Raw genomic sequence first — 27,792 nt, 5'->3', positions numbered from 1 at the left:
TTAAAATGTATTTTACAGTGTGTATAGATGCTATTTTGTATTAATATATTTAGACCTATTGTGTTATTCATTTACAACCACTAGATGGCACTATGTTAATTACCAGTAATGTTAAAAGAAAAAGAGTATTAGTCGAGAGCAAAACACAGACAAGCTCAGATTGTATGGAGATTTTATTTAAATCATCAAAAGCATCAGAGGTCATATATTTTAATGCATGATACATACAAAAGGTTTTTTCATTGCTCAAAATCCTTCACGCATATCAAATAGTTTAACACTGGCAGTCAGTCAAAAACAGACATTAAGTTAGATTATAATCCCTCATCCCTTACAGCAGTTAAAGCATCAACAGAGTTACATATTGCTGGGTTTACTGCAGGGTTAAATTCACTAAACACTATAATTCCCAAAAACATTAAAGGACATTTGACATGTTGACTCATGAAGAACCACCACAGAGACTAAAGGGTCATGGTGTTGGACAAAATACTGAATGAGATGAGAGGAAAAGATCTTAAAAAAAATTTCCACTACCAAAATAATTTTTTCTGCCCCAAACCAATTTTATGCAACAATCTCCTATCTTTGGTCAGATAACATGAAGCCTAAATTAACCTCCTAAGATCGAGCTTTGGTTTGTCTTTTTTTTTCAGATTTCTACCAGCTATTTTGGGGATCCAATAAATATAATAACCAAATATTTTTCTTTGAACATGAAGCAGTGTATTTGTCCATGTTTGTGTATAAGAGGTTCCAGTTACACAGAATTAAGTATTATGGTGCAAACAACAAAAACATTGATGTCCACATACGTGACATCCAGGTCTTGGAGGTTAAATGTGGCATAATACAACTATAAATATAGATAGACCTCATTAAAAAAATTTACCTTATTAAAGATATCAAGATTATATTTTTTACATTATAGATTTTATGTAGAAATCTCTCAAACTTGCTTCACTGATACTCTGAACTTTATTAAACTACATCTAAACACAGTTTAAGAATTATCTTCATTCACTGTTATATTTACCTTTAAGCTAAAGAAGACTGTACCATATACCATTAATCTATATAAAGCACTGTACCATACCACCAAAAATATGTTGAAGTCAAACTTTCTATTAATGCCATTCATTTTTATCACCAGCAGGTGGCGACTGTAGATCAAACATGCAGTCACTGTTTCATTTCTCTGCAAAAGTTTGAGTAGAGATGAGCACGTGGACCTGTGTGATAATAATAAGAAATTATTCAAAGACATATCACAATGATGATAACTTTGGTATAGGGATGAACATTCCCTACTGAAAAACAGCTAAAACCAACCTAAGTTGACCTGGTCTCCCAGTTTGGTTTTAGCTGGTGTAGCAGGCTGGTTTTAGAGAGGTTTTTAGAGTCCACTTTTAGCTGTTCAGATCGAAAAACCAGCTTTACCAGGCTGAAAGCTTAGAAGAGTGGTCTTAGCTGGTTTACGCTGGTGCTCCACGCCTGGCAAAGCTGCATACATCTGGTTTTACTGACTGGTCAAGTTAATGGATCAGTTGGTCTTCCCCCCCTGACCAGCTAGAAAAGTGTCCAAACCCCCTTAAAATCCAGCCTGCTACACCAGCTCAAACCACCCGGGAGACCAGTTAAAACCAGCCAGCCAGCTTAAGTCTGTTCGGCAGGGTTATGGATGTCTATTGTATATTTACTGTACCTGGGGCATAAGACAGTTAAACAATCTCAAAGTTACAGCATTAGCATTGAGTTGACAAAACCAAACCAACACTCTGAAAATTACACTCTAGTTATTTTTTTAAACCATAATGGGACCTGAATATTAGACAGACAAACGCTTTATCCTACTAGATAACTTATGCTTATGATGCTCAGCATTGCCGGTAATACTCATATTTTCCCCCGCATATGTTATTTTCTTGTTTTTAAATATTTAATGCATCAGATTCATATATATGCATTTACATAACATGATGTCATAGCAAAGTGAACCCATATAAAACTCGTGCCTTAACATTAGTCATCTTCACTGTTATTTTTATAATCAAAAACAATATGAAACAAAAAAACTGTAAATACATGAACAACATAACAAAACAAACTTTTACAACTTACTGTATCTAAACAGCACCTTTACTAGTCGATGCATCTCTGGCTCTCACACTCTCAACAACAAAAAAGTAATCTGCAGTCAACGATTCACAATGGAGATGTTTATATCTAACCTCTGGAGAAAATCTGATCGTATCTTTAACTCTGAGCTAACGTTAGCCATAGCATTCACGCACGCACGCACGCACGCACCGCACGCCTCCGTGTAGCGCCATAGACAGTAAAAAAAAAGGTGCATTTTACAGACGCAAATTGAATCCCTGTAATCGTTTCATGATTGGTTACTACCCCATCAATCAAAACGTTGCTGAATAGGCATTGGCTGGTTTCATTTTGACTTCATCCAGTCAAAAACTAAGGTGTGCAAATGACACCTCACTTAGCCAATGTACTTTTAAGTTCTCAAATCTTATCTGATTGGACAAAACAGTAAGGCGCAGTTTTGCTCGGAAGATTCCAACGCAGAGCAGAAAGACGTGACTTTGCTAAGAATCGATATTTTTTTGAAAATAAACATGATCGATCATACTAACCGGAAGCGCGGATCTTTCAGGATTTTTTTCTAATTTTTTTCGTTGTTTTGGATTAAAATGTGGGATGCGTCTTAAAGAGTGGACCCTTATACGTTGCAATGTATTCTGGTGTTTCTTGGATTCGTCCGAAATGATCAGAACCGTGATATGTAAGTAAGTTAGCACTTACTGACATTCATATTATGCCTTCCGTCTGCGTTTCATTTAATTCTTCCCACTCCAGTGTACTGATCGCAAAAACAAGCTCAGAACATGAATCTTGAGTTTTAGCTTAAATTAGGCAGGTCTTGACATAGTCACGTAATTGAATCACGAATTTCACTTTTTTTTCTTGTCACTTAGAACGACCATCAACATAATGTATTTCAATAAGATGTATTTTTCGTGCTTGCACCTTTTTTAATCCTATTTTTCACCTTTTTCTACTTTTTTTTTCTTTTTTAGCGAAGTGCAAAAGTCTACGTTCAACGTAGACAATTATGGCCCGTCATTGGCCCAGAGTGTACGTTCACTGTAGACTCTAGGCCAATCAGAGAGCCGAACCGTCTACGTCCACCTTCCGACTAACTGGTTGGAAATAGAATTGATAATTGGAAGGTAAGAAATGATATACTATCATGTAAAAACAGAGAAATACGATAATATTATGTCAAAGTACAAGCTTAACTTTACGTGATTTAACTATTTATTCGTTGATACGTGACAACGAAGCGTCCGGTATCAAGATCGTTACACATTCACATATTGTGGTAAAAGTGTAGTAACCATGTTATTTAGGTGTATTAATTACTATCAGCAAAACCATGGTTTTACTACAGTAACCGTGGTGTAACTATGGTTTTTGAAAAACATGGTTGTCAAACCTATGGTTATTTTGTGGTATCCATGGTTTTACTACAGTAACCATGTTTTTTTGGTTTTAATTGTAGTAAAACCATGGTTAATTTTCGTGGTATTTGTAGTAACACTCTGGTCATACAAATGACATTCATTTCACCAAAAAACTTGTTTATTACACTTTTACTATAATAACATTTGGTTAATTTACATAAGAATGGGCTAAAATAATAGCTTGATCTGTGGTAATGGCCAAATCAAGTTCTTTTCAATATAACTTTTTATTTTTAATTGCAACTATGACCAAAAGCCTATAAATCTCTATATATCACCTCATGTAAAATACTGTACAGTGGGGGAAATAAGTATCATAAACGTTTATTTGCCCAATAAATAGCCTAGAATTTAACTTTTCACCTGACTTTGTGCATTTATAATGTGTACACAGATATTCAAATTCGCTCACTGTAAAACCCATAACCTAAATCATGACCTTCTGTATTTGTCATGGTAAGAATAATTTTTTATCATCATGATGATTATAACAGGCTGTTTCCTTCAGGAGAAGATGGATCCATTGCTGCCCAAGCTAAGCTTTTTTGACATAAGTGTGCCAAAAAATAGGCAACAATGCCTTCTTAGGGCAACAAAGGAGGCCAAGGCACTGGCGAATCGAAACACGTGCTTCAAAAAGACAACAGTCGAGGACCAAAAGACGGCTTGTGAGGAAGGTATATCTACATATATCTTGGCACTAGGGCAGTTGATGTGTTTCCACCCTATGTTTCCACTGCAGCATATGATGTTTTTGTGCTTGTCATTAAAATGTCTGTGTCTTCAGCTAAAAAGAGATGTCGGCACTTCACCTCGACTCCATCAGAGGAGCAGTATCTCGGTCAGCTTCATTTGACCTTTGGAAAATACAATGGCCAAAGCTTTAAATGGCTGGTCGAAAATGATGTTGGCTACATTAAGTAGTGAGTGTGTTGCACAAAACAGAATCAACATTTTTCATAATTCCTTTTTCCATAAATTAATTATATTATGTGACATTTCAGTATCATTGATCTGCATGTAAAAGAATGCCAGCATCTCAAAAAATAAAACCATTAATGACCGGAGGGTGAAGGACCTCCTCCTGAGGTATGTGCAGCTGTTCCCTCCGGTCTCCTGCTACCTCGAGGTCAACGTGGACAGGGCAATTTATGGGCAGGACCGCTTCAGGTCGTTCACTTTCCTCGAGATGCGGCAGTGGTACAGCCTGCACAAGCTGGGACCGGCCAAGAGAGAAAATGGCGCAGGAGGCGTACACCTCTACAAAGCAGTGGCTGGTGATGAAGGAGAAGGACATCACCACCAAGTCCCAGAAGTGCTTCAGGCGCTACATTCTCGATAGAGAGGTAGGTTACGGTGACTTTAAACAGCCGTGATTGTTACTAAACACATGCTAGGTTAAGACAAACCTCAAAGCTAAAACTTCCCTGTAATTCACAGAAGCCTCCACCGGATTCCAATCTTCCTGCCGCCACTTCCAGCTCTTCAAGAAGAGAACCAGGATCAGTCAGAGCTTTATTGCCAGGTATGTTTGCACATACAAGGAATTTGTTTTGGTGAGATTCTAGAGCACAGAATAAGTGTGACAGGATACAGACAATAAAATAATACAATTAGAATTAATAAAATACACAATATGCAAAAAAATAGATTAAAAAAAGAAAATATATATTTTTTAAAGACAAAATACAAGATGGTATGTACAAGTATGTATGTACAAATGCAAGGAAATGTAAATAAAGTAGTTAAGAAGTGTGGTGTGTTAAATAAATAATGATTAAATAAATCAAGCTTCCCTGCAGCCGCTGCCACCTCCCAGTTGTCATGGTCCAATGACGCTCTGGACGACACAGTCTTCTTGCCCATCTCCACCAGCCAGCCTGTGTCCGTCAGGAGTCCCGAACAGCTGCCGCTCTCCACCAGCGTGCCAGCAACTGCAGAGCATCCTGAACAGACTCCTTTGCGTAAACGAGCAAGAAGGCAAAGCGCAGCAAGCACAAGAAGCCCCTGCTGTCCTCCACCAGCAAGGCTGTTTAGTCTCCCCCTGATGCTCGCCCAGAGGAGTCATCATCGACCTCAAACAGCCAGACTGCGTCTGCCACCACCTTGCCACAGAGTGACTATTCTGTAAGTGTAAAATCACAACATACATAAGCAATGTTAAAGCATTTCACAAAATCCCTTGGTTACTAACCCCCACCATATTATGGAAAATAAATAACTAAATGTGATGTGTTGCAGGTGGAGCTGGATGGCTGGGTGCGGCTGTGGGAAGACTCCAATGGCATCCCATCTGCAGACATCCCCTGGCTGAAGGAGGACAGCGAGAGAGGCCTCTTTATGGCCATCCAAATTTACAAGGACATCAAGGGCGTCATTCGAAAGCGGCGCATCCTAAAGTCAGACCGGATGTGGTTTTATCCCCCGAGCCACCCGGCTTCGTTAGAGGCGGCATACCCACTCCACAGGCCTTTTTCCTGCTGCCGTTTTTTCTTCTGGCACCCCATCAGGGTGTGGTGGTGCTCTCTGAAGTTGGGGCCGGAGGCAACACATACCTCTTCAAGTCTGGTTACCACATCCGGGTAAGGCTTAGTCTCTTCTAGGGTTGTAACCAGGGTTCCCGCGGGGTCTTAAAAAGTCTTAAAAAGTCTAAAATTCAGAATGTTAAATTTAAGGCCTTAAAAAGTCTTAAAAACGGCCAGATTTTTATCATAGGTCTTAAATTTAATTTACCCAAGTCTTAAAATTTCTTACCTCCGTTCATTCCCGAAAAGCGTTGTCCGCAGAATATAAAATAGTATTGTAAAACGCTGAAGAACTAATCAGTGGCGGAGGCAGAAAGATGGGTGGGTCTCTAAAAAAGAATCCGGCGTCCGCACTTTGTCGTAATCCACACAAATCGTGCCATTAGCTATATTACAGGTATTGTTGTCTGCCTGTATACTGTGGGCTGGGCAAGAAACAAACCTTAAACTTAGTTTTGTGTAAGCAAAAATCTTTTCTGGGTTAATTTAACCAACTAGCCCGTGGCTTCTCTGAGTATTAGCCAGGTTCTGAAACATAGAGGACCCAGAAGCAGAAAAAAGATCAACTTTATTGAAAATCAACTTAAACAGTCGGGCCGACGAGTCACAAGCCACCAACAGCGAGTCAACTTTAGTGTTACAGAGTTTATACTTTGGAGGATTTTGTTTACCTCACTGCTCAAAGCGCGTTTACTTATTTGACTCTAATATTGCTCTCTGCTGCAATGCACTCGAACCTAACGCGCTTCCCCTTCAGCTCTCAACAAACAGCAGCGATTGGCGGACGGAAAGCAAGAAAGTACCGTAATAAACCATATATTGCCAAAAAGCGCAATTGTCTTCTTTTAGGAACAATTCAAACTTTTTCATGGCGCAAATGCTTCAGGAGTTATGGTTAAATGAATAGCGGTAGAATCGTAGCGTTTCTTAATCTGAAGGCTTTATCCTCCGGAGGTCGAATAGGAAGGCTGCTGCAGACATTATCAAGCCTGGTTTATTAGTTAAGTTAACTGAGCATTACATTCGCAAGTCATAATAAGCATATTACAACAATTTACGATTAACTAAAAATAATAATCAATATTTTAAAGTTAATTTTAATGTTAATATTCTGAAATAAGACCTAGAAATGCGACCTCCGGCTATAGCCTTCGGATTGAGAAACGGTCTTCGTGGATAATGTTAGCAACACATAATAAACCACAAACAGCCTTTTAATGGTCAATTTCATTTTTTTAATGCAGATAAACATGCATAAACATTATGGGGTGGTTTCCTGGACAGGGATTAGTTTAAGACAGGACTAGGCCGTAAGTTTAAGTGATCTCTTATTAGTGGATTTTATTTGTCAAAAAACATTGTTGATAGAATTTTATAAAATACTATTTGCACATATTAGTGTGATATATAAATATTGTAAATCAATGCATTTCTTGATTATTAATTAAGAAAAATCACAGCTCTTTGCCTCTAACTCAATGTATTTCAATGGCTCACTATGAGCTTCCTGGAACTAACTGAAATCTCTATGAATCACGTGACGGCCAAGCTTTTTGGACTTCCATTGTCAGTCTCTTCCTAAAGGGCTATGGATTGAATTTGTCGGCGCAAACACTCGTGGTCTAATAGGGTTAAGCATAATGTATTTCCGTGTATTTTGAGTATTTGTTTTAATAGTGTGTTTATTTTATATTTTTCTATAACTGAATCCATAAAAATAGAACGTTTTGAGAATTTCTGAGATCATTTGAATGCTTCTAGTAATGTGTCGTGTTGGTCTTAAATTTTACTCATAATGGTCTTAAAAGGTCTTAAAAAGGTCTTAAATTTAACTTGCTAAAACCTGCAAGAACCCTGGTAACGGTATGAGATTTTCACGGTAGGATAATCGCCTCGGAAGCTATCATGGTTTTCACGGTTTTGCGGTATATGGGATTAAACCATCATTATAATCATCAGCTAAACTGACCCTTAAATGAATGCAAACAGATATGGTTTTTGGTTAAACATTTGGTTTATTTTATAAAACTTTTTGTGAAAAAAAGAAACTTTTGAATAAAAATAGACACAATTAAGCTGCATCTCTCATTTGAACAAAATAAGGAATAAGTTACTTCTCTTTAGATATGGCCTACGTATAATCAACTTAAAATTGACTTGTAATATAAATCACTTAAATGGGCTTTAGTGTTTTGAGAGAACGAGAGCGAGTGCGCAAGAGAGAAAAGGTTACCAGCATTCCCATGTAAACAATGCTGACATGTGCGCATTGTACTGAGATTAGACGGAAAGAAAATGCCATAAAGACTTTTCTCAAAAAGTTCTCTTTAGAGGCGCATTTATATAACAGCTTTGTGTCCGAAAACAGATCGGCCGAAAATTAAACACAAATCCGGTTCCGATTTATGTCCAATTTTCATGACTGGATTTTGGGATTTCCTCTGCATCACGGAAATAATGCTGCTTTAAATTATAAACAAAACACACCTTTATCTGCACAGAGGGATGTGTTTGCGAATATGGTAGCACACGTATTTCCTCCTTTTGCAGCCACTCTTTGTCCACATTTCTTGCAAACTGGATATCCATCTTCAAGGTGTTAGTTTTTTGGATACCCAAAGTATTCCCATACTGCAGATTTTAATTTTTTTTCCGGCGGGGGATAGAGGTTAGAATTTGTAGTCTCTGGCTCTGACATTTTGTCTGCTGTACTTAAACGAGTGAGGTCGTGGAATGAAGTTGCATATGTGCAGCAGCGCGCGTGAGATCTGCTTTATTAGGGGTCAAGCCCAGAATGGGCGAAGACCCCTATTGTATCCGTTAGTTTTCTTTTTCTTTTTCTTTTTAAATATTATTCTTCTTCCTGTTCCATTGCGGTCTATGGCAGCCCATAGAACCGTACATAGGAAAGTTATGAAATTTGGCACACTGACAGAGGACAGTCCAAATAATATCCCTAGCAATTTTGGAGTCTCTATCTCAAACCCGCTAGCGCCACCAACAGTCCAAAGTTGCACTTACGTTTTTGCTTATAACTTCTGCTCCGTAAGTCCTAGAAACGAAATTCTTGTTTCCTCTGATTCCTTGGTTTAAGACGATTCGATTAGACCCTATGACGTTATTTTCCGTCATGAAAATTTTTCCGCCATTTTGAAATATTCGTAAAACCTACTTTTGCGAACTCCTCCTAGAGTTTTTACCCGATTGCCACGAAAATCGGTATGCAGCATCTAGAGACACTCAAGGCAAAAAGTTATTAAAAGAATTTCGATAAACCAATCCGTTCTCGTATAGCGCGTCAACGAATTTTACATAGAGCGCAAAAAAACTGATTTTAGGCTGTATCTTCGCCAAACTTAGGCCTATTGACACGACACTTGGTACTCGAGATGCCAGTCAGGAACTGAGGGTGCATGCACAGTTTCGTTGCAGCGCCACCTAGTGGTCAGACGAATGTTCTATACGCCTATAACTTTGGCTGCGATAAAAGTATTTTCACGGGACTTGATTTTTTGGAGTCCTGAGTAGTCGCCGAGTCCAACGATACCAAACATGCCAGGATTCGCCTTACGGTTAGCCCTGTGCATCAAAATAGCACTTAAAAAACACGCGCGAATAACTCCGCGAGCGTTATTCCGATCGACACGAAAACACCATAGGAAGAATATTGCATTACCTTCTGAACAAAAAGTTCTATTGGCGTTATATTAAAATTTTCATCAGAAATGGCCGAAAAATGCAAAAAACGAAAAATTACCTTTAAATTTTGCATTTTTTACACATAAATGGTTATAACTTCGCAACGAAAAGAGATTTTTTCACCAGATTTGATACGCAGATGTACGACCACAGTCTGAGGCCACACAAAAAAAAAATGGTATGCCTCCACCACTAGGTGGCCCTATAATTGAACAAAATCTTTCATATCAAGCAAGCCCTATGGTCATACAACTATTTTATTGCTTAACTAAAGTGTATAGTCATGAAACTAGCTAGATGTAACACAGTCATGACCTAAGGTTGCATGCACAGTTTTGTCATAGCGCCACCTAGTGGTTTTGAGATAGAAAATGGCTATTTTTGCCTATAACTACTGCAAAAACACATCTAAAACCATGAGTCTTCATGGATTATTCCTTTCATGAATTGAACTATAATCACTGGTGCATGTTCATTTACTCTCTAGCAACCAATGAGAATACCTTATCAACCGTTTTTGCAAGAGCTTTTTCTCTGCATCAGAACATTGTAGACACATGGGGATGGTGTATTTTGACTCATTTAACTTGTTGTAACATGTTGTGACACCATGGGCGTAGATTTAGGGTGGGACGCTAGGGACATGTCCCTACCAATATTCAGAGAAGACTGAATTGTCCCTAGCAATAATTTCGACCAAACATTTAATCTGTATTCATATATAACCACTAATGTCCGTCTTGTTCTTGTGTTTTCTATTTTTTACTTATTATATTTTTGTCAGAAATCATTTAAATTAGATTAGAAATCTTTTGCAATCCCGTTCTGTAAAAATAACGCTCTAAGTGGTACACAAACGGTTAACAGTTTTCGTTCTCTGCAAGGCCCGCCTCCGTAAATCACATCGCTAATATGATTGGCTTTGCATTTCTTTAGTCCCGCCTCTCTAACGCACATTGCTAATATGATTGGATTAGCATTCTTGAGTCCCGCCTCTCTAACGCACATCACTTTTTGATGGGCTTGTCTTTACTCGCTACGTGTGATAGGATGGTTTCACTTTGTACAACGCGCCAAAGTTCACTCAACAAGACGTGCGTGATTATTCGGGCGACAGGTAAGTGAGGAAGAAAGTATTATTATACCCACTGTAACTGTTTCATGCACAAAAAAAGTTGTGCCACATAATGATTCAAGGACAGTGTTTTCACCAATACAGGACAATCCCATGTTAACCCTGAGGAGTTGCAAACTTGTGTCAACCTTTTATAAATGGGGTGGCAAGGTTATTTAGAGGGTCCCTAATCCATGAAAGAAAATAACCCCAACATGGTAAAAACATGAATTCATGTCATGATTGCTGAATACTTTCATTACTGCACTGTGGTCATTACTTGCACAGATGTAGACATAATGTTGCATTTTAAACAAACTATTTTTTTCACACTGATTAACTGTCTGTTAATGAAAAGAAGATTTAATGTAAACTACAGAAACGTTAATAAACTGTGTTCAGGAAACAGCATGATATATATACCTACTTCAACACTGGGATTTTTTGGCAAAATTAAATTAAGAATTAAATATTAATTGCATATTCTTCAATATTATAAAGTTAATATGGATTCATATATGTTACTATGTGATTTTCTTTTTTTGACAAAGACTTAAACAGCTACTGTTTATTAGGCTCTAGGACATAACGAATTGTTTATTATAGTACATTAAATTTGGGATGGCACCGGGGGTGGCGAGTCAGATGTCACTGAGTAAAGTGCATACTGAGTTGTCTGTTGTTTATGTCAAGTAAACGGTGATAAACAGTTTTTGCAATGCGACCATTTTATTTATGTCCCCACCAATGCCAGAATCAAACCTACGCCCTTGTGTGACACATGTTTTGCCACTGCAAATATCACTCACATGTTCTTCAGTGCTCTAATGTTCCATGACTGTCAATAACAGAACGACGATTGCAGTAGACAAGAACAGAGATTATTTTTGTTGATTATTTTTGCGTTTTTTCATCTGAAATCATTAGGTTTACCTAGGTTCTTCGGTCTGCTTATCCAAACTCAACTTTACACCCTTCTGTGCCCTTTTCGGCTTGACCCCGGTATCGCTGCTTGCAGCTATATTTATAATTTTTTTCAAAACCGTGAATAAGCAAATGTTTACGGTATGATAATCGTACATGTTAATATCATGGTATACCGCCATACCGTTACAACCCTAGTCTCTTCACACCTGTTTTATAGTGATAAATACATCAGTATTGATTACTTGAAGGGATATTTCGCCTAAAAATGAAAATTCTGTTATCATTCACTCACTCTCATGTTGTTACCAACCTGTATAAATTTCTATATTCTGATGAACACAAAGGAAGATATTTTGAGAAATGTTTGTAACCAAACCGTTTGTGTACCCCATTCACTTCCATAATATTCTTTTTTCCTACTATGGAAGTCAATGGGGTCCACGAATGGTTTGGTTACAAACATTCCTCAAAATATCTTCCCTTGTATTCATCAGAACAAAGACATTTTATACGGGTTTGTAACAACATAAGAGTGAGTAAACAACGACAAAATGTTCTTTTTTGGGTGAACTATCCCTTTAACATACATGAATGCTGATCTGTGATTGATGTCTGATCTCTTTCTCTCTCACTCCGATGTGTGTTTTAGGTACGTCACATCTGCGGCGTGTCCGGTTGGAACACCATGGTGACAGAGGTGGTTTCCTGTGGACCGTGCCTCAAGGCTGCCAGGGGTTGAGCAAGTGGTCCCATGGGTCGGTGTTGAGGCTCATCGGTCCAGGTTTCCGGCTGTGCTGATGATTGACCGTAAAGCGTGGGGTGGACAAAACTGTGATTCACCTCCTGTGTGACCGCAGGAGTGGCGGCAGGTGCAGGAGAACCATAAGGAGGACTACAATCAGAGGAAAGACCTCTACACCATGCTCCTCATGGCCTTGGTGAAACCCGGAGGCATTGTCTCTGCGTTGGGCCACGGGGAGTTCCAGGTGGCACCACTTCTCAGAGAGCTTCCCTGCACGCGGCTCCTGCGGCATGCGTTCCTCCTGGCTGAGGTGGAAAATGTTCAGGACTACCAGAGCCAGATACTGTCCACATTCGACACCGTCCTGAAAATGGCATAAGCACCACATTGAACACCACATTGTGCAAAACTAAACTAAACTGTTTTCTATTTGTTTGTTTTGTTGTAGGTGGTGAAGAAATTGTCTGGGGAGGGCAAGGGCATCGGGAACAAGTTCTCCCAGATCGTGTCCTTTGTTCTCACCAGTAAGGAGTCTGTGGAAAAGCTGGGGCCCATGTGCCGTGGCGTCATAAAGCAGTTTCAGCTCGTCAATCAACCTGTAACCAAGATCCCTAACATCGACCGGGGATGCTGCAAGGCACAGGGTCTGACAGCCGTGAAGATGCTCTTCCAGCCTTGGATGGATGACGGGATGGTGGTGAGGCTGGACATTTTCCACACACACGCACATACGCATTCGAGCTGCAAGATTAATCGTTAAAAGATCGTGATCTCTATTCGACCCCCCAAACGATAATTATCCAGCATTTCAAAGATTCGGGTACCATAATTTCCGGACTATTGAGCGCACCTGAATAAAACCCGCACCCACTGATTTTTTTATTTTGAATAACATATAATAAATAAGCCGCACATGTCTATAAGCCGCAGGTGCCTACCGGTACATTGAAACAAATTAACTTTACACAGGCTTTAATGAAACACCGCTTGTAACAAAATAAATTCTCGGCTTGTAACAAAAATAAAAGGCTTTAACGAAACATGACTTGTAACAAAAAATAGCAGTAAACATTAGCCTAACAAGCAAGTCATTGTCACTATCTTCCTCATCCTGTGCACTGAAACCACTGAAGTCATCTCCTTCAGTGTCGGAGTGGAATAGCCTCAGAATTGCTTCTTCTGATATTGGATAGTTTTCATTGTCACTCTCGTCATTTTCATCTGGAGGCAAATCCCCCGCTGAGCCCTCTTCAACACGCAGCAGTCCAGCCTTTCGAAACCCATTGATGATAGTGATGTCGAGTGGCTGCAAATACTTTGTTGTGCCTCCAGGAATCACAGTTTGTCTTCTTGATGGCTTGTTTCACCGAATCTGTTGTGTGGGCCCTCATGCTGTCCAAAACTAGCAATGCCTTGCTCTTGTGAAAGAATCCTCCCGGTCGCCTGCCGTAACAGTCCGTATGGCATTCATGCATTAGGCGTTCCGTCATCCATCCTTCTTGTTTACTTTTGGCATCATCGTGCGTTTAAAAATCACCATCGGTGGAAGCTTTTCTCCCGATGCCGTGCAGCTCAGAACACAGGTGAAGTGCGTTTTTTCATGCCCAGTTGCTTTCAGCGTGACTGATGAATCGCCTTTCCACGAATCGCTTTTCCCGTACGAGTGAGAGGCGGGTCAAATGTCAGAGGAACCTCATCCATATTTATGATGTTGTGCAAGCCAATGGAATGCTCCGCTATCTTTGCATCAGTAAATGTGCGAAAGTTTGAAACTTTTTCCTCATAGTCGGGAGGGAACTGCTGACACAGACTCGTCTGTGCCCTGATGGACAGGCCTTTACGTCTCATAAATCTGAGACACCACGATGGTCCACCTCTAAAATCCCCAAACTTCATTGCGGTGGTGATTGTTTTGGCTTTCAGTCTGATCTGCACAGTTGAAACACCTCGGCCGTCTGCTCTCTGTGTGTTTACCCAGTCTTCAAACTCATTTTCTAGTTCGGGCCATCTGCTTTTCTTCCCCCTGAAAGCTTTAGTTGTCTTTTTGCAATTCCTCACGCTGCTGTTTCCAACGTCTTATCATCGACTCATTAACACCAAGCTCCCGTGCAGCAGCTCTATTTCCTTTTCCAACAGCCAGATCAATCGCCTTCAACTTGAAAGCTGCATCATATGCATTTCTCCGTTTCTGTGCCATGATGAGGGTGAAAAAATGACTACCGTAATCAGAATGATGGGAAGTTCATTTGTTTGTTTGTCAATTTCATTGGTCTAATGAAAGCTTCATGCCACAAAAAAAATTCAAGCGGGAAAATATATTAACCATCAGGGTGTCCGTGGGGTTTTAAAAAGTATTAAAAAGTGATCAATCAAAATTGTCAAATTTAAGTCAATTAAAAGTTGTAAATTTGGTCTCAGAGGTATTATTTATTTCCAAATTAGGTATTATTTTTTCAGACTATAAGGTGTCCTATTCTGATAGAATTTCAATCTGCGTTCGCGTTACTTCGTTTAAAAGCATTTCTGGGCACATAATCATCAAGATCTTTCGTCTCCGTCTTAACGTATGTTTGATGCTGACGTCATTTCAGTGGTCATTCGGCATCATCTCAGAACATTGCGCAAAAAAAAAAAATCTCAGAACACTGCGCGCTCAACAGAAGTGGCTGGCTTACGTTTTATTTAGACAATCGTCTAGAGCTGTAATCGGGCCTTAAAAGTTAGGCCCGAAATGTCCGGAGCCAGACAGAATCTAGCCCGAACCCGAACGTACATTTAGATTGACAGCTTTTTAAGAGCCCAAACCCGTTTACAGCCCGACATTATTTAAATGTGCGCACACACACAGCTTTTGTCAAGAATGAGAAATTTACACAGGTTTTAACATTATTTATTCATGACTAATAATCTACACGCCACTTGGAAGTTGAAACAAAGAAATAAGTCATCTGTAACATTGTAACATCTCATTCTAAATAGACTTATGCAATACACTATAAATATGCCAATAAAATTTATATTTCTTAACGAATTAAATTAAGATAATACATTCTGAATTAAGATGGGTATTTGGCAATAACGAAATTAAGAGAAAGGATCCGCGGGATTTGCGTCGGCACTTCTCTCCATTACTGCCAACATTAGTCTATATCCTCTGTCTAAAATATGTATTTAAGACTCGATTCATATTTAGTTATACAGTGAAAAACCTACTCACCAAGATTAGGCTACATGTTTTTGATGAGGAAAATCATTAAATCCACTGTAAATGAATTCAGCGCGATCCTGCGCTACTGCAGCATTGAACTTGACCGCTCATTTACCTCACAAAGCCGGAGCGCAAGCCCGAGCCCGCCACGAGCCCGTGTAAAATGTTAGAAATGAAGCCCGAACCCGCCCAAGCCCGTCGGGTCCCGACGGGTCCCGTCGGGTTCGGGCAAAGATCTTCAGCTCTACAATCGTCGTCTTCATGGGCAAATGTAAGTTTTCAAAATGCTGGGTTAACGACCCAGCGTTTAAGGACTGGATCAAGCCTGTAGTAGGGAATAACGGGCAGGCTTATTGTTCGGTGTGTAAAAAAACATAAATGTCAACTGTATGGGAGTTAACGCACTTCGGTCGCATATGCATTCCACTAAACACAAAAATAGAATGCGTGCTCGGAGAGAGCAGTTAATTCTACCAATCTCAGCTGTCTGCGCGGCTGCTCCTCCACCACCAACGCCGCAAATTAGTGCCACTGTAGGCCTACTGGCAAAAGCTACGGCTCCAGCAACGTCTGACCTCCGGATGGTCATGGGCGCCACACCAACACTGCGCGCGGAGGCTCTGTGGTGTCTGAACACTGCAGTTAATCACCACTCGTTGAACTTTCGGAGCTGTTTAAAGAAATGTTTCCCGACCCTGACATCGCGAAGTCATTCACATGTGGTAAAGACAAAACCGGGTACATTATCCGATTTGGATTAGCATCGTTCTTCAAAAAACAACTTGTGGATGGCATCAACAAGGCTGGGCCATTTGTGTTAATGTTTGATGAGAGCCTCAATCAGGCGTCAAAGAAAAAACAACTTGACATCCATGTTCGATACTGGGAGGATGACCGTGTCCAATCCAGATACTTCGGATCTCAGTTTTTGGGACATGGAAGGGCCGAAGATTTGTTGCATCACATAAAGGTTAGTTCTTTTTTAATATAACCCTCATTTGAAGAGTTATTTATTTACAAAGATTTTGTATATTATAGGATGATGTTGGCTAATTTACTGCTTGAACTAACAATAAACATCCCAAAAGTGCCAGTTTTGTCGATTATCCTCATAATAGCAATCTTAAATGATTTATATAAAGTCTAAAATGAACAAAAAGAGTTGTGAGAGAATGAGGCGAGATCCATCCAGACAGTATATAAACGGTGAGATCCGTGTGTCTGTCTGCTCTGACAGCAGCCGATAAAGCTTCCTGTCAGTAAAGTTAAAGAACAAAGGGAAATGACTCGCTGCTCTTGACTAAATAACTTTTGTAGCTTTAATAAGGATTAAATATTTAATTTATAGTTTATGCAGTGCAGACTGCATATAACTTTGATAACTTTATTAAATTTCTGTTTATGTTCTAACTGTTAAGACAGGAAGGGCAGGAGTAAACATGACATTTACTAAGGGTTTATGTAAGCATTGTTTTAGGCAAGGCAAGGCAAGTTTATTTGTATAGCACATTTCATACACAGAGGTCATTCAAAGTGCTTTACACAGAAATGAGAAAACAATATATAAAAAAGAAAATGTAAAAATAAGATTTACACGATAAGATCACAATAAAGACAAAGATACATGAGAATTTAAAATAACAATTAAAGAAAATAAATGTGATTTTAATAAAACAGTTTAAAATGTTAAAAAGAATAAAACAGGAGTAAAAGTGACTTGAGTTAAAGGTGCAGTCAGTGTGAAGCAGCACAGTGCTCATTCAGTAAATGCAGAGTTAAACAGATGTGTTTTTAATCTAGATTTAAAAGTGTTTACTGTTGAAGCACATCTGATCTCTTCTGGAAGTTGATTCCAGCTAGAGGTGGCATAAAAGCTAAATGCTGACGCACCTTGTTTTGAGTGAACCCTTGGTATTTCTAACTGACCTGATCCTAATGATCTGAGTAATCTGTTAGGTTTATATTCAGTTAGCATATCTGTCATGTATTTGGGTCCTAAGCCATGAAGTGATTTATAAACGAGTAACAATACTTTAAAGTTTATTCTAAATGTAACAGGAAGCCAGTGTAAGGACCTGAGGACTGGAGTGATGTGCTCAGATTTTTTGGTTCTGGTCAGAATTCTGGCAGCAGCGTTCTGTATGAGCTGCAGCTGTCTAATGGTCTTTTTGGGGATCCCAGTAAGGAGTCCATTGCAGTAATCCACCCTGCTGGTGATGAAAGCATGAACAAGTTTCTCTAACCCTTACGAAAAAGAAGTACACTTCAAGTTAATTTTATTAAGTATACTTAAGTAATGTTGGAGTATAGTTTTAAGTATACTTTATGTAGTAAGTGTACTAACATTTATGTTCTAGTAGTATACTTGTAAGTGTACTGCTTGAATACCGCTTGGGACTAAATTGGCCCACTTTTAGTATATAAAAGTATACTTCTAAGTGTACTATAAGTGTAAGAGTAGTCAACTTTAAGTGTACAACTAGTGCACAATTAGTTCTTCATTTGTAATGCAAGTGAACTCATGAGTATACTAGTAGTTTTCTAGACTTATACTTCAAGTGTACATGCAAATATTCTGTTAGTGCACTCATAGTAAACTAGAAGTTACTTATTGTGTGCTGCAGGTATACTTCCAAGTGTTCTTTTAATATACTTTTAGTTAACTAGTAGTTTACTAGTCATATACTGAAAGTGTACATGCAAGTGTTCTGTTAGTGTACTCTTAGTTAACTAGTAGGTTACTTATTATGTGTTGCAGGTATACTTCCAAGTGTTCTTTTAATATACTTTTAGTTAACTAGTAGTTTACTAGTCATATACTGAAAGTGTACATGCAAGTGTTCTGTTAGTGTACTCTTAGTTAACTAGTAGGTTACTTATTATGTGTTGCAGGTATACTTCCAAGTGTTCTTTTAATATACTTTTAGTTAACTAGTAGTTTATTAGTCATATACTTCAAGTGTACATGCAGAAGTGTTCTGTTAGTGTACTCTTAGTAAACTAGTATGTAACTTATTGTATACTGCTTGTGTAACAAAGCACTTTGACACTGAGGATCCATCTGCAGGTTTTTATTAAACACACTCATATTCCAACAGGCAAGGTCAAACAACAGCAAACACAGCAATGTAAGGCAGGCAAATCTCGTAGTCGTGAAACAGGCAAAAGGGTCAGGGCAGGCAACATACTCATAAACCGGGTAAAACAAATAAAGATCACTAAATACAGATAGATAAGCAGGCAGGCAAACCACTCAGCAATGACAGCTGGTACAAATCAAGACTTTGCACTGACTGAATGTTTCCAGAGAGTTTATATAGGCTGTCCAATGAGTTTCAGGTGCAGATTAATCAGTCCAGGCATGCGGGATTATGGGAAATGGAGTCCAGAACGAAAGTTAATATTCAGGGGGTTCAGCCATATATATAGATATATATACAACCTCAAATCAGAAAAAGTTGGGACACTGTAGAAATTGTGAGTAAAAAAGGAATGGAATAATTTACAAATCTCATAAACGTATATTTTATTCACAGTAGAATATAGATAACATATCAAATGTTGAAGTGAGACATTTTGAAATGTCATTCCAAATATTGGCTCAATTTGGATTTTATTAGAGCTACACATTCCAAAAAAAGTTGGGACAGGTAGCAATAAGAGTATAAAAGTTAAATGTACATAAGGAACAACTAAAGGACCAATTTGCAACTTAATTGGCAACATGATTGGGTATAAAAAGTGTGGCAGTGTCTCTCAGAAGTCAAGATGGGCAGAGATAGTCTATATTCTATTGTGAATAAAATATAAATTTATGAGATTTGCAAATTATTCCATTCCTTTTTTTACTCACAATTTCTACAGTGTCCACTGTAGTGTCCCATTATATATATATATTTTTTTCTTTTTTTATTGTTTGATTATCTCACTGAGCATACGAAAGATTTAGCTTCAAATTGAAAGTACAATTAAGGTATATGTCAGGTATAAAAATTAATACACAGGAACAATTTATTGTACTTTAAGTGCAATATATATATATATATATATATATATATATATATATATATATATATATATATATATATATATATATATATATATATATATATATATATATATATATATATATAATTATAGTATGATGTTAAGTTCACTTAAAGTAAAGTTGAGTAGTAAACTACTAGTTAACTAAAAGTATAGTAAAAGAATACTTGCAAGTATACCTGCAGCACACAATTAGTAACTTACTAGTTTTCTAAGAGTACACTAACAGAACACTTGCATGTACACTTTCAGTATGAGTACACTAGTTAACTAAAAGTATAGTAAAAGAATACTTGCAAGTATACCTGCAGCACCAAATTAATAACCTACTAGTTTACTAACACTAAAGATTCTCCATGAAGATAATACACATTTGTACTGTACACTACATATACTTTCAAAATTTACTTAAAATATACTGTTTCTAAAGGATGCTAAATAATGTATTTTATAAATATGCTGTCAGTGCATTATTATAATGATAACTTTAACAGATAAAGTATACCTAAAATAAACTTTAAAATAAGTTCAAATTAGTATACTTTAAAAATTGCACAGAACTTTAACTCCAAGTATATTTTTTTAAAGTATACTTTTAGAAAATATATTAAATCATAATTATTTTGAAATATATTAAAAGTTTAATTGTAAGCAAATATGTTGTAAGCATACTTTCAATATATTAAAAGTTGGTACATGCTAAGTTAAATATACTTGAAATACAATAAAGTATATTTATTTTTTACCAGGGCTATTCATATGGCTTTTTGCAGCTTTCTTGATGTAGCTTTCGTTGTTGCATTTTTACTTAATACTTTTAAGTATATGTCAGTAAACAAGTATAGGCCAAATATACTTAGACATTTCGGTCAGTATAGGTCAAGTATACTTTAGTACAATTTAAGTATATTTCTGAGAAGTACCTAAAGTACATTTTAGAGAGGTACATAAAAAGTAAACTGAAAGTATACTTTTTTATTTTAAGTTTAAAAGAAGTATACTTATAGCACACTTGAATAAACTTCTTTTTCGTAAGGGAAGTCCTGTCTTGAGACAAAACATCTAATTATGGCAATATTTCTGAGATGGTAGTAAGCTGATTTGCTTATCGCTTTCACGTGACTACTGAAATTAAGGTCAGACTCTAAAATTACACCAAGATTTCTGACTTTATTTTGTGTCTTTAGACCCCTAGAGTCAAGGTATGTGTTAACTTTGAGAGTTTCATCTTTATTTCCAAATACAATGACTTCGGTTTTGTCTTTGTTTAACTGGAGGAAGTTTTGACGCATCCAACAGTTAATTTCATCAATGCATTTACATAGAGAGTCAATGGGGCTGTAGTCATTGGGTGACAGGGCTAAGTATATCTGGGTGTCATCTGCATAGCTGTGGTAAGCAATTTGGTTCTTTTTCATTATTTGACCAAGTGGGAGCATATACAAATTAAACAGAAGGGGTGCAAGAATTGAACCCTGTGGGACTCCACATGTCATGGATGTCCACTCAGATTTATGGTTACCTATGTTCACATAGTAACCTCTTCCTTGTAGGTATGTTTTAAACCATTTGAGAACCATCCCAGAGAGCCCTACCCAGTTTTCCAGTCTATGTAAGAGTATGGTGTGATCTACTGTGTCAAAGGCAGCACTAAGATCTAGTAGCACTAGCACTGATATTTTACCCGAATCAGAGTTTAAGCGAATATCATTTATTATCTTTATGAGCACTGTCTCTGTGCTGTGATGCTGACGGAAACCAGATTGAAAGTTGTCCAGATAGCCATTTGAGTTTAAGAATTTGTTCAGCTGATTGAAAACAACCTTTTCAACGATCTTGCTTATAAACGGAAGATTTGAGATAGGTCTGTAGTTGCTAAGTATGGTTTTGTCTAGGTTACTCTTTTTTAGGAGAGGCTTTACAACTGCTGTTTTTAATGACTCTGGAAAAGTGCCTGTGATCAGAGAGGTGTTTACTATTTTTAAGAGGTCAGTTTCTAAGCAGTTAAGCACCTTTTTGAGAAAAGATGTGGGGAGAGTGTCAAGGCTGCAAGTTGATGCTTTAAGATGTTGTACTGTTTCTTCCAAGGTTTTTATATCAATTATGTCAAATTCTGAGAGAATGGCTAATTTCTGAGGTTGTTGCAATGATATCTGACTGACCACAGTACAATTTGAGGTCGTATTGATTGCCATTCTGATATTACTGATCTTCTCGGAGAAAAACTCATTGCATTTGTTGTCAGAGAGCATTTCACTAGGAACTTGATTAGGGGGGTTTGTTAGTCTCTCTACAGTAGCAAAAACAGTGCGAGTGTGGTTTATGTTGTTATTTATAATATTGGAGAAGAAGGTCTGTCTAGCTGTGCCTAGTTCTACATTGAAAGCACGAAGACTGTCCTTATAGATGCTATAATGTACTTCAAGTTTTGATTTCCGCCACATACGTTCAGCTTTTCTGCATGTTCTTTTCATGTGCTGTACTGCTGTTGTGTTTCTCCAGGGTGCTTTACGTCTGCCAGTGATCACCCTGACCTTTACTGGAGCTATATCATCAATAGCATCTTTAACTTTTATGTTAAAGTTTTCAAGGAGAACATCAACAGAGTCTGCGGATATGTTTGGCAACATTGACATAGCATTCATAAATACCTCACTGGTGTTCTCATTTATGAACCTTTTTTTGATATAGACAGATCTAGCATCAGTGGCAGGACAGATCAATAAATCAAAGTAAACACAGAAATGGTCAGATAGCGCTTCATCCTTGATTACAGTGGATGAAATGTTTAGACCCTTGCTAATGAGCAGATCAAGAGTGTGTCCCCGATTGTGTGTAGGACCTTGCACGTGCTGGGTCAGATCAAAAGTGTTTAAAACATTTAACAGTTCAATCGCAGTATTGTTTTCTGAATTGTCTAGATGAATATTGAAATCTCCAGCAATAACAAAATAATCAAATTCAGAGGAAATTGTTGACAAAAGTTCTGTGAATTCATCAACAAATGCTGAGGTGTATTTGGGAGGTCTATAAATAATTGTAAACAGAATGCGTGGTGTACCTTTTAGAGCAATACACAAATATTCAAAAGACTGGTAATCACCAAGTAACACTTGCTTGCATTGAAAGGCATCTTTGAATAAAGCAGCTATTCCTCCACCCCTTCTAACAGCTCTACATACACTTATAAAGGTAAAGTTGGGTGGGGCTGATTCATTGAGGACTGTAGCACTGCAGCTGTCATCTAACCAAGTTTCATTAAGAAACATAAAGTCCAGGTTGTTAGTGGTGATAAGATCATTAGCTAAAAAGGATTTGTTCTTTAGTGAACGGATGTTCAGAAGTGCTAACTTAACAGTAACTGGTTTTGGAACTGTATCAATCTCAGAATGACGTATAATAGGCAGTAGATTAGATAGAATTGCTGTGCGGCTGGAGACGGCATTCATCTTTCTATCACATGTCAGGACAGAGATAGGGAAAGCTAAAGGGACATCGGGCGCCCGCTTGTTCTTAAAATATTTATGATTGTTACTGCTGACGTAGCGGGAACCCAACACACATCAGTTACCAGTGCTGTTTGCAGATGAGGGCTGGTGTGATCCCTGACGTTGAGGCAGAGGTCGGAGTGCTCTCTGAGATGGAGGGGGAGGGCGGGCTGGGCCCGAAGGCTTTGGTGGTTGAGGAGCCCGCCGTTTCTTGGTTGATATTTGGGGACTCGCAGCAATAGAGTGGGAGAGCTTTGTTCCAGCAGATACCAGTTTCTCCATTTTCTCTGAAAAGCCCAGAAGTGGTGATGTTGGAGAGAGGGAGAGAGAGTGTGACGACATCAGCTGTGATTCTGGTGTTCCTGAAGTTCCTTAAGTAAACTTAGTTTTAAGTTTACTTAAATTAAAAACTGTTGTATTTGAAGCCTAATAATAAATGAAAATTAAAAAAAATCAGTAGCTGTATTAATATCAGTAATACTGGCCTTCATTCATAAAAAGATGCCATTTAAACAAGTATTTACTGTCTTTATGTTGTTTCTACATTAATTTGATTAACTGTGAAATTATTATGTAAAAAACGTACAAAAACATTTCCTTTTTATTGCGATTAATTGCAATTAAAAAATGTGTGATTCATCTAGTTAAAGTTTTAATCGATTGACCGCACTAGTTTTTAGTATTTTGTTAAATTCAACAACTTATCACAGTTATAGAAATGTAATATTTGGCTCAGGTTTTGTTGTTGGAAAAAAACACTAAATAATTTAATTGCTGAATTACCATTTATTAATTGAAAACAAATGTGTATGCAGTAATGCTTCTCCTTAACCAACCTTTGTGAATGTTGAGATCTATTTTACTGTCTTTGAATGATAACTTATAACAGATTTCCTCCTGGTGTCGATTCACAGGAATGTGTCACATAATTGAATATGAGGCAACTGCTATCAGTTGGAATGGATGGCCCCAATGTGAATTTCAAGTTGGTGGATCTACTCCAGAAAGAACATGCAGAGCTCTATGGAGGTGCCCAGGTTGTCACAGTTGGAAGCTGTGGACTTCACACCGTCCACAATGCTTTAAAGGCAGGCTTTACTATGTGGCAGTTGGAAAAACTTCTGCGAGCCATGCACTTCCTCTTTCATAATGTGCCTGCCAGGAGAGAAGAAGGTGATGGGGTCCTTCTGCTTTCCCATACCATTTTGTGGCCATAGATGGGTGGAAAACGTTCCTGTGGCGGAAAGGGCAGTTGAAGTTTGGCCAGTGCTGAAGATGTATGTGGATGCTGCAGAGAAAAAGAAGGTTCCAGTCCCCTGCACAGCTTCATATGACACCATAGTAGCTGCACAAAAGGATCCTTTCATTATTGCAAAACTCCATTGCAAGAACTTTCAACCCCTTCTTGACAAAATTCCAAACTGATGAGCCAGTGTTGCCCTTCTTGGCCAAAGATTTGACTGAGCTGCTGAGGGTAATGTTCATTAAATATTTTATAAAATTGATTGCATTTGGTGAATCTGTGTAAATGGTTGGATTACTAACTGCTTGTTTTGTCATTTTAAGAGTTTACTGAGGCGGTTCGTTCAACGAGAGCTCACCCAGGACCTCACACCCCTGCAGCTGATCAAAATAGATCTAACAGATGAAAAGAACTTGGTCTCCCCAAAGAGTGTAGACATAGGCCTGGGAGCAGAATCTGCTATCAAGGTAATTTTCTTTATTCCCCCCCCCCCCCTAGAGATGCACGTGTGTTTTGGGTTGCCTGCAAAAAGAACCAGGATGTATGTTGTAAAATTAACTTCTGTCATTTATTAGTACTACTACTACTATTATGTTTAGGCTGCTACTAAAACTACTACTACTACTCAAATTAATAGTAATAATAAGAAGATGAAAAAGAAATGGGGATAGAAATAGGGATTAAGAAGTAAAACAAATTTTTTTCCAAAGCATTTGCAGTGAACATTCACTAATGTTCCTCATTTGTTAGGAACTTCAGAGCAAACCAGGATTCAAGGTTGGTGAGCTTTCTGTGCTCACCTTCAGGCGAGAATGTTTGCAGGGCCTGATTAAAGTTGTTGTGAAGCTACAGGAGAAAAGCCCCCTGAAATTCCAAGTGGCCAGGCAGATTGCATGCTTGGACCCTTCAAGAATGCACAGAGATCCCGATTGGTGCATCAGACAGATGAAAGGAATAGTGCAAACATTCCTCCAGGGCAAACATTTGGCAGGTGGCATACCAGCTGGTAAGAAGATATTGTATAGGGACAGTCAAAGTTCATAGGTTATTCAGATTGATTAAAGCTTTGTATGAGAAGTGTGTGTGTTAGCAAGATGGTTTTCTGCATTCTCCTCTCAACAGTCAGGAAGTGTCAATGCTTTATCAAATTAATAAGTTCAGAAGAAGCCTTACGCATTCCTAGCTCTACTTAGATGTTATAACATTATGTGATGTATGTATTGCCAAATGGTCTGATAGGCCAACTGGGACTAATACATTTAAATGACCTACTGTATTAATTAACTTAATTTCTTTGTCTATGTTGTAGGTGATGTAATCATTCAGCAGTTTACATCATTGCTGTCTCTTGAGGGCAGAGATGAACAATTCCGCTCTTTCCAGCCTTTCAAGCAACGTGTGGATGTGTTTCTACACTTGACCCTCAGCCCATACTACATGGACCTGTTGAGATTCTGCCAGAGCCACTTGCCATACAATTTTATGCCCACAAGTTCATATTAGGCCTATAGCACAAGTGCAAACAATAGTTCACCAGTTCATAGAAGATGCCTGTTTGTGAATCCGCAACAGTTCATAAAAGATGCCTGTTTGTGAATCTGCAACAGTTCATAGAAGATGCCTGTTTGTGAATCTGCAACAGTTCATAAAAGATGCCGGTTTGTGAATCCGCAACAGTTCATAGAAGATGCCGGTTTGTGAATCCGCAACAGTTCATAAAAGATGCCGGTTTGTGAATCTGCAACAGTTCATAAAAGATGCCGGTTTGTGAATCCGCAACAGTTCATAAAAGATGCCGGTTTGTGAATCTGCAACAGTTCATAAAAGATGCCGGTTTGTGAATCCGCAACAGTTCATAAAAGATGCCGGTTTGTGAATCCGCAACAGTTCATAAAAGATGCCGCTTTGTGAATCCGCAACAGTTCATAAAAGATGCCGGTTTGTGAATCCGCAACAGTTCATAAAAGATGCCGGTTTGTGAATCCGCAACAGTTCATAGAAGATGCCAGTTTGTGAATCTGCAACAGTTCATAGAAGATGCCGGTTTGTGAATCCGCAACAGTTCATAGAAGATGCCGATTTGTGAATCTGCAACAGTTCATAGAAGATGCCGGTTTGTGAATCCGCAACAGTTCATAGAAGATGCCAGTTTGTGAATCTGCAACAGTTCATAGAAGATGCCGGTTTGTGAATCCGCAACAGTTCATAGAAGATGCCGATTTGTGAATCTGCAACAGTTCATAGAAGATGCCGATTTGTGAATCTGCAACAGTTCATAGAAGATGCCAGTTTGTGAATCTGCAACAGTTCATAGAAGATGCCGGTTTGTGAATCCGCAACAGTTCATAGAAGATGCCAGTTTGTGAATCCGCAACAGTTCATAAAAGATGCCGGTTTGTGAATCCGCAACAGTTCATAGAAGATGCCGGTTTGTGAATCCGCAACAGTTCATAGAAGATGCCGGTTTGTGAATCCGCAACAGTTCATAAAAGATGCCGGTTTGTGAATCTGCAACAGTTCATAGAAGATGCCAGTTTGTGAATCCGCAACAGTTCATAGAAGATGCCGGTTTGTGAATCCGCAACAGTTCATAAAAGATGCCGGTTTGTGAATCCGCAACAGTTCATAGAAGATGCCGATTTGTGAATCTGCAACAGTTCATAAAAGATGCCGGTTTGTGAATCTGCAACAGTTCATAAAAGATGCCGCTTTGTGAATCCGCAACAGTTCATAAAAGATGCCGGTTTGTGAATCCGCAACAGTTCATAAAAGATGCCGGTTTGTGAATCTGCAACAGTTCATAAAAGATGCCGGTTTGTGAATCCGCAACAGTTCATAAAAGATGCCGGTTTGTGAATCCGCAACAGTTCATAAAAGATGCCGGTTTGTGAATCCGCAACAGTTCATAGAAGATGCCAGTTTGTGAATCTGCAACAGTTCATAGAAGATGCCGGTTTGTGAATCCGCAACAGTTCATAGAAGATGCCGATTTGTGAATCTGCAACAGTTCATAGAAGATGCCGGTTTGTGAATCCGCAACAGTTCATAGAAGATGCCAGTTTGTGAATCTGCAACAGTTCATAGAAGATGCCGGTTTGTGAATCCGCAACAGTTCATAGAAGATGCCGATTTGTGAATCTGCAACAGTTCATAGAAGATGCCGATTTGTGAATCTGCAACAGTTCATAGAAGATGCCAGTTTGTGAATCTGCAACAGTTCATAGAAGATGCCGGTTTGTGAATCCGCAACAGTTCAT

The 27,792-nt window shown here is 38.4% G+C and overlaps 1 protein-coding gene across 6 annotated transcripts in view; it reads left to right on the top strand.

Annotated features, from left to right (window-relative positions):
- The first annotated feature begins 2,602 nt into the window (after positions 1 to 2,602).
- Positions 2,603 to 27,792, top strand: part of LOC135732225 (uncharacterized) — a 28,036-nt gene continuing 2,846 nt past the window's right edge. Inside the window, exons 1-13 of one of the 6 annotated variants that reach the window (XM_065250137.2) lie at positions 2,607 to 2,800; positions 3,096 to 3,248; positions 4,051 to 4,219; positions 4,330 to 4,465; positions 4,547 to 4,888; positions 4,983 to 5,067; positions 5,345 to 5,669; positions 5,784 to 6,124; positions 12,457 to 13,246; positions 24,207 to 24,766; positions 24,859 to 25,002; positions 25,286 to 25,541; positions 25,845 to 26,075. In XM_065250137.2, the coding sequence (XP_065106209.1) occupies positions 4,634 to 4,888; positions 4,983 to 5,067; positions 5,345 to 5,669; positions 5,784 to 5,856 (738 nt within the window). In that variant the 5' untranslated portion in view covers positions 2,607 to 2,800; positions 3,096 to 3,248; positions 4,051 to 4,219; positions 4,330 to 4,465; positions 4,547 to 4,633 and the 3' untranslated portion in view covers positions 5,857 to 6,124; positions 12,457 to 13,246; positions 24,207 to 24,766; ... (1 more) ...; positions 25,286 to 25,541; positions 25,845 to 26,075. Of the gene's footprint in view, positions 2,805 to 3,095; positions 3,249 to 4,036; positions 4,220 to 4,329; positions 4,466 to 4,546; positions 4,889 to 4,982; positions 5,068 to 5,344; positions 5,670 to 5,783; positions 6,125 to 12,456; positions 13,247 to 24,206; positions 24,767 to 24,858; positions 25,003 to 25,285; positions 25,542 to 25,844; positions 26,076 to 27,792 lie in introns of those variants that run through there. The other 5 variants (XM_065250146.2, XM_065250154.2, XM_065250128.2 and 2 more) reach the window with 5 other exon arrangements.

The sequence above is a fragment of the Paramisgurnus dabryanus genome, chromosome 20, assembly GCF_030506205.2.
Source record: "Paramisgurnus dabryanus chromosome 20, PD_genome_1.1, whole genome shotgun sequence".
Lineage (NCBI taxonomy): Eukaryota > Metazoa > Chordata > Actinopteri > Cypriniformes > Cobitidae > Paramisgurnus > Paramisgurnus dabryanus.
This window is presented reverse-complemented; position numbering and strand designations above follow the sequence as displayed.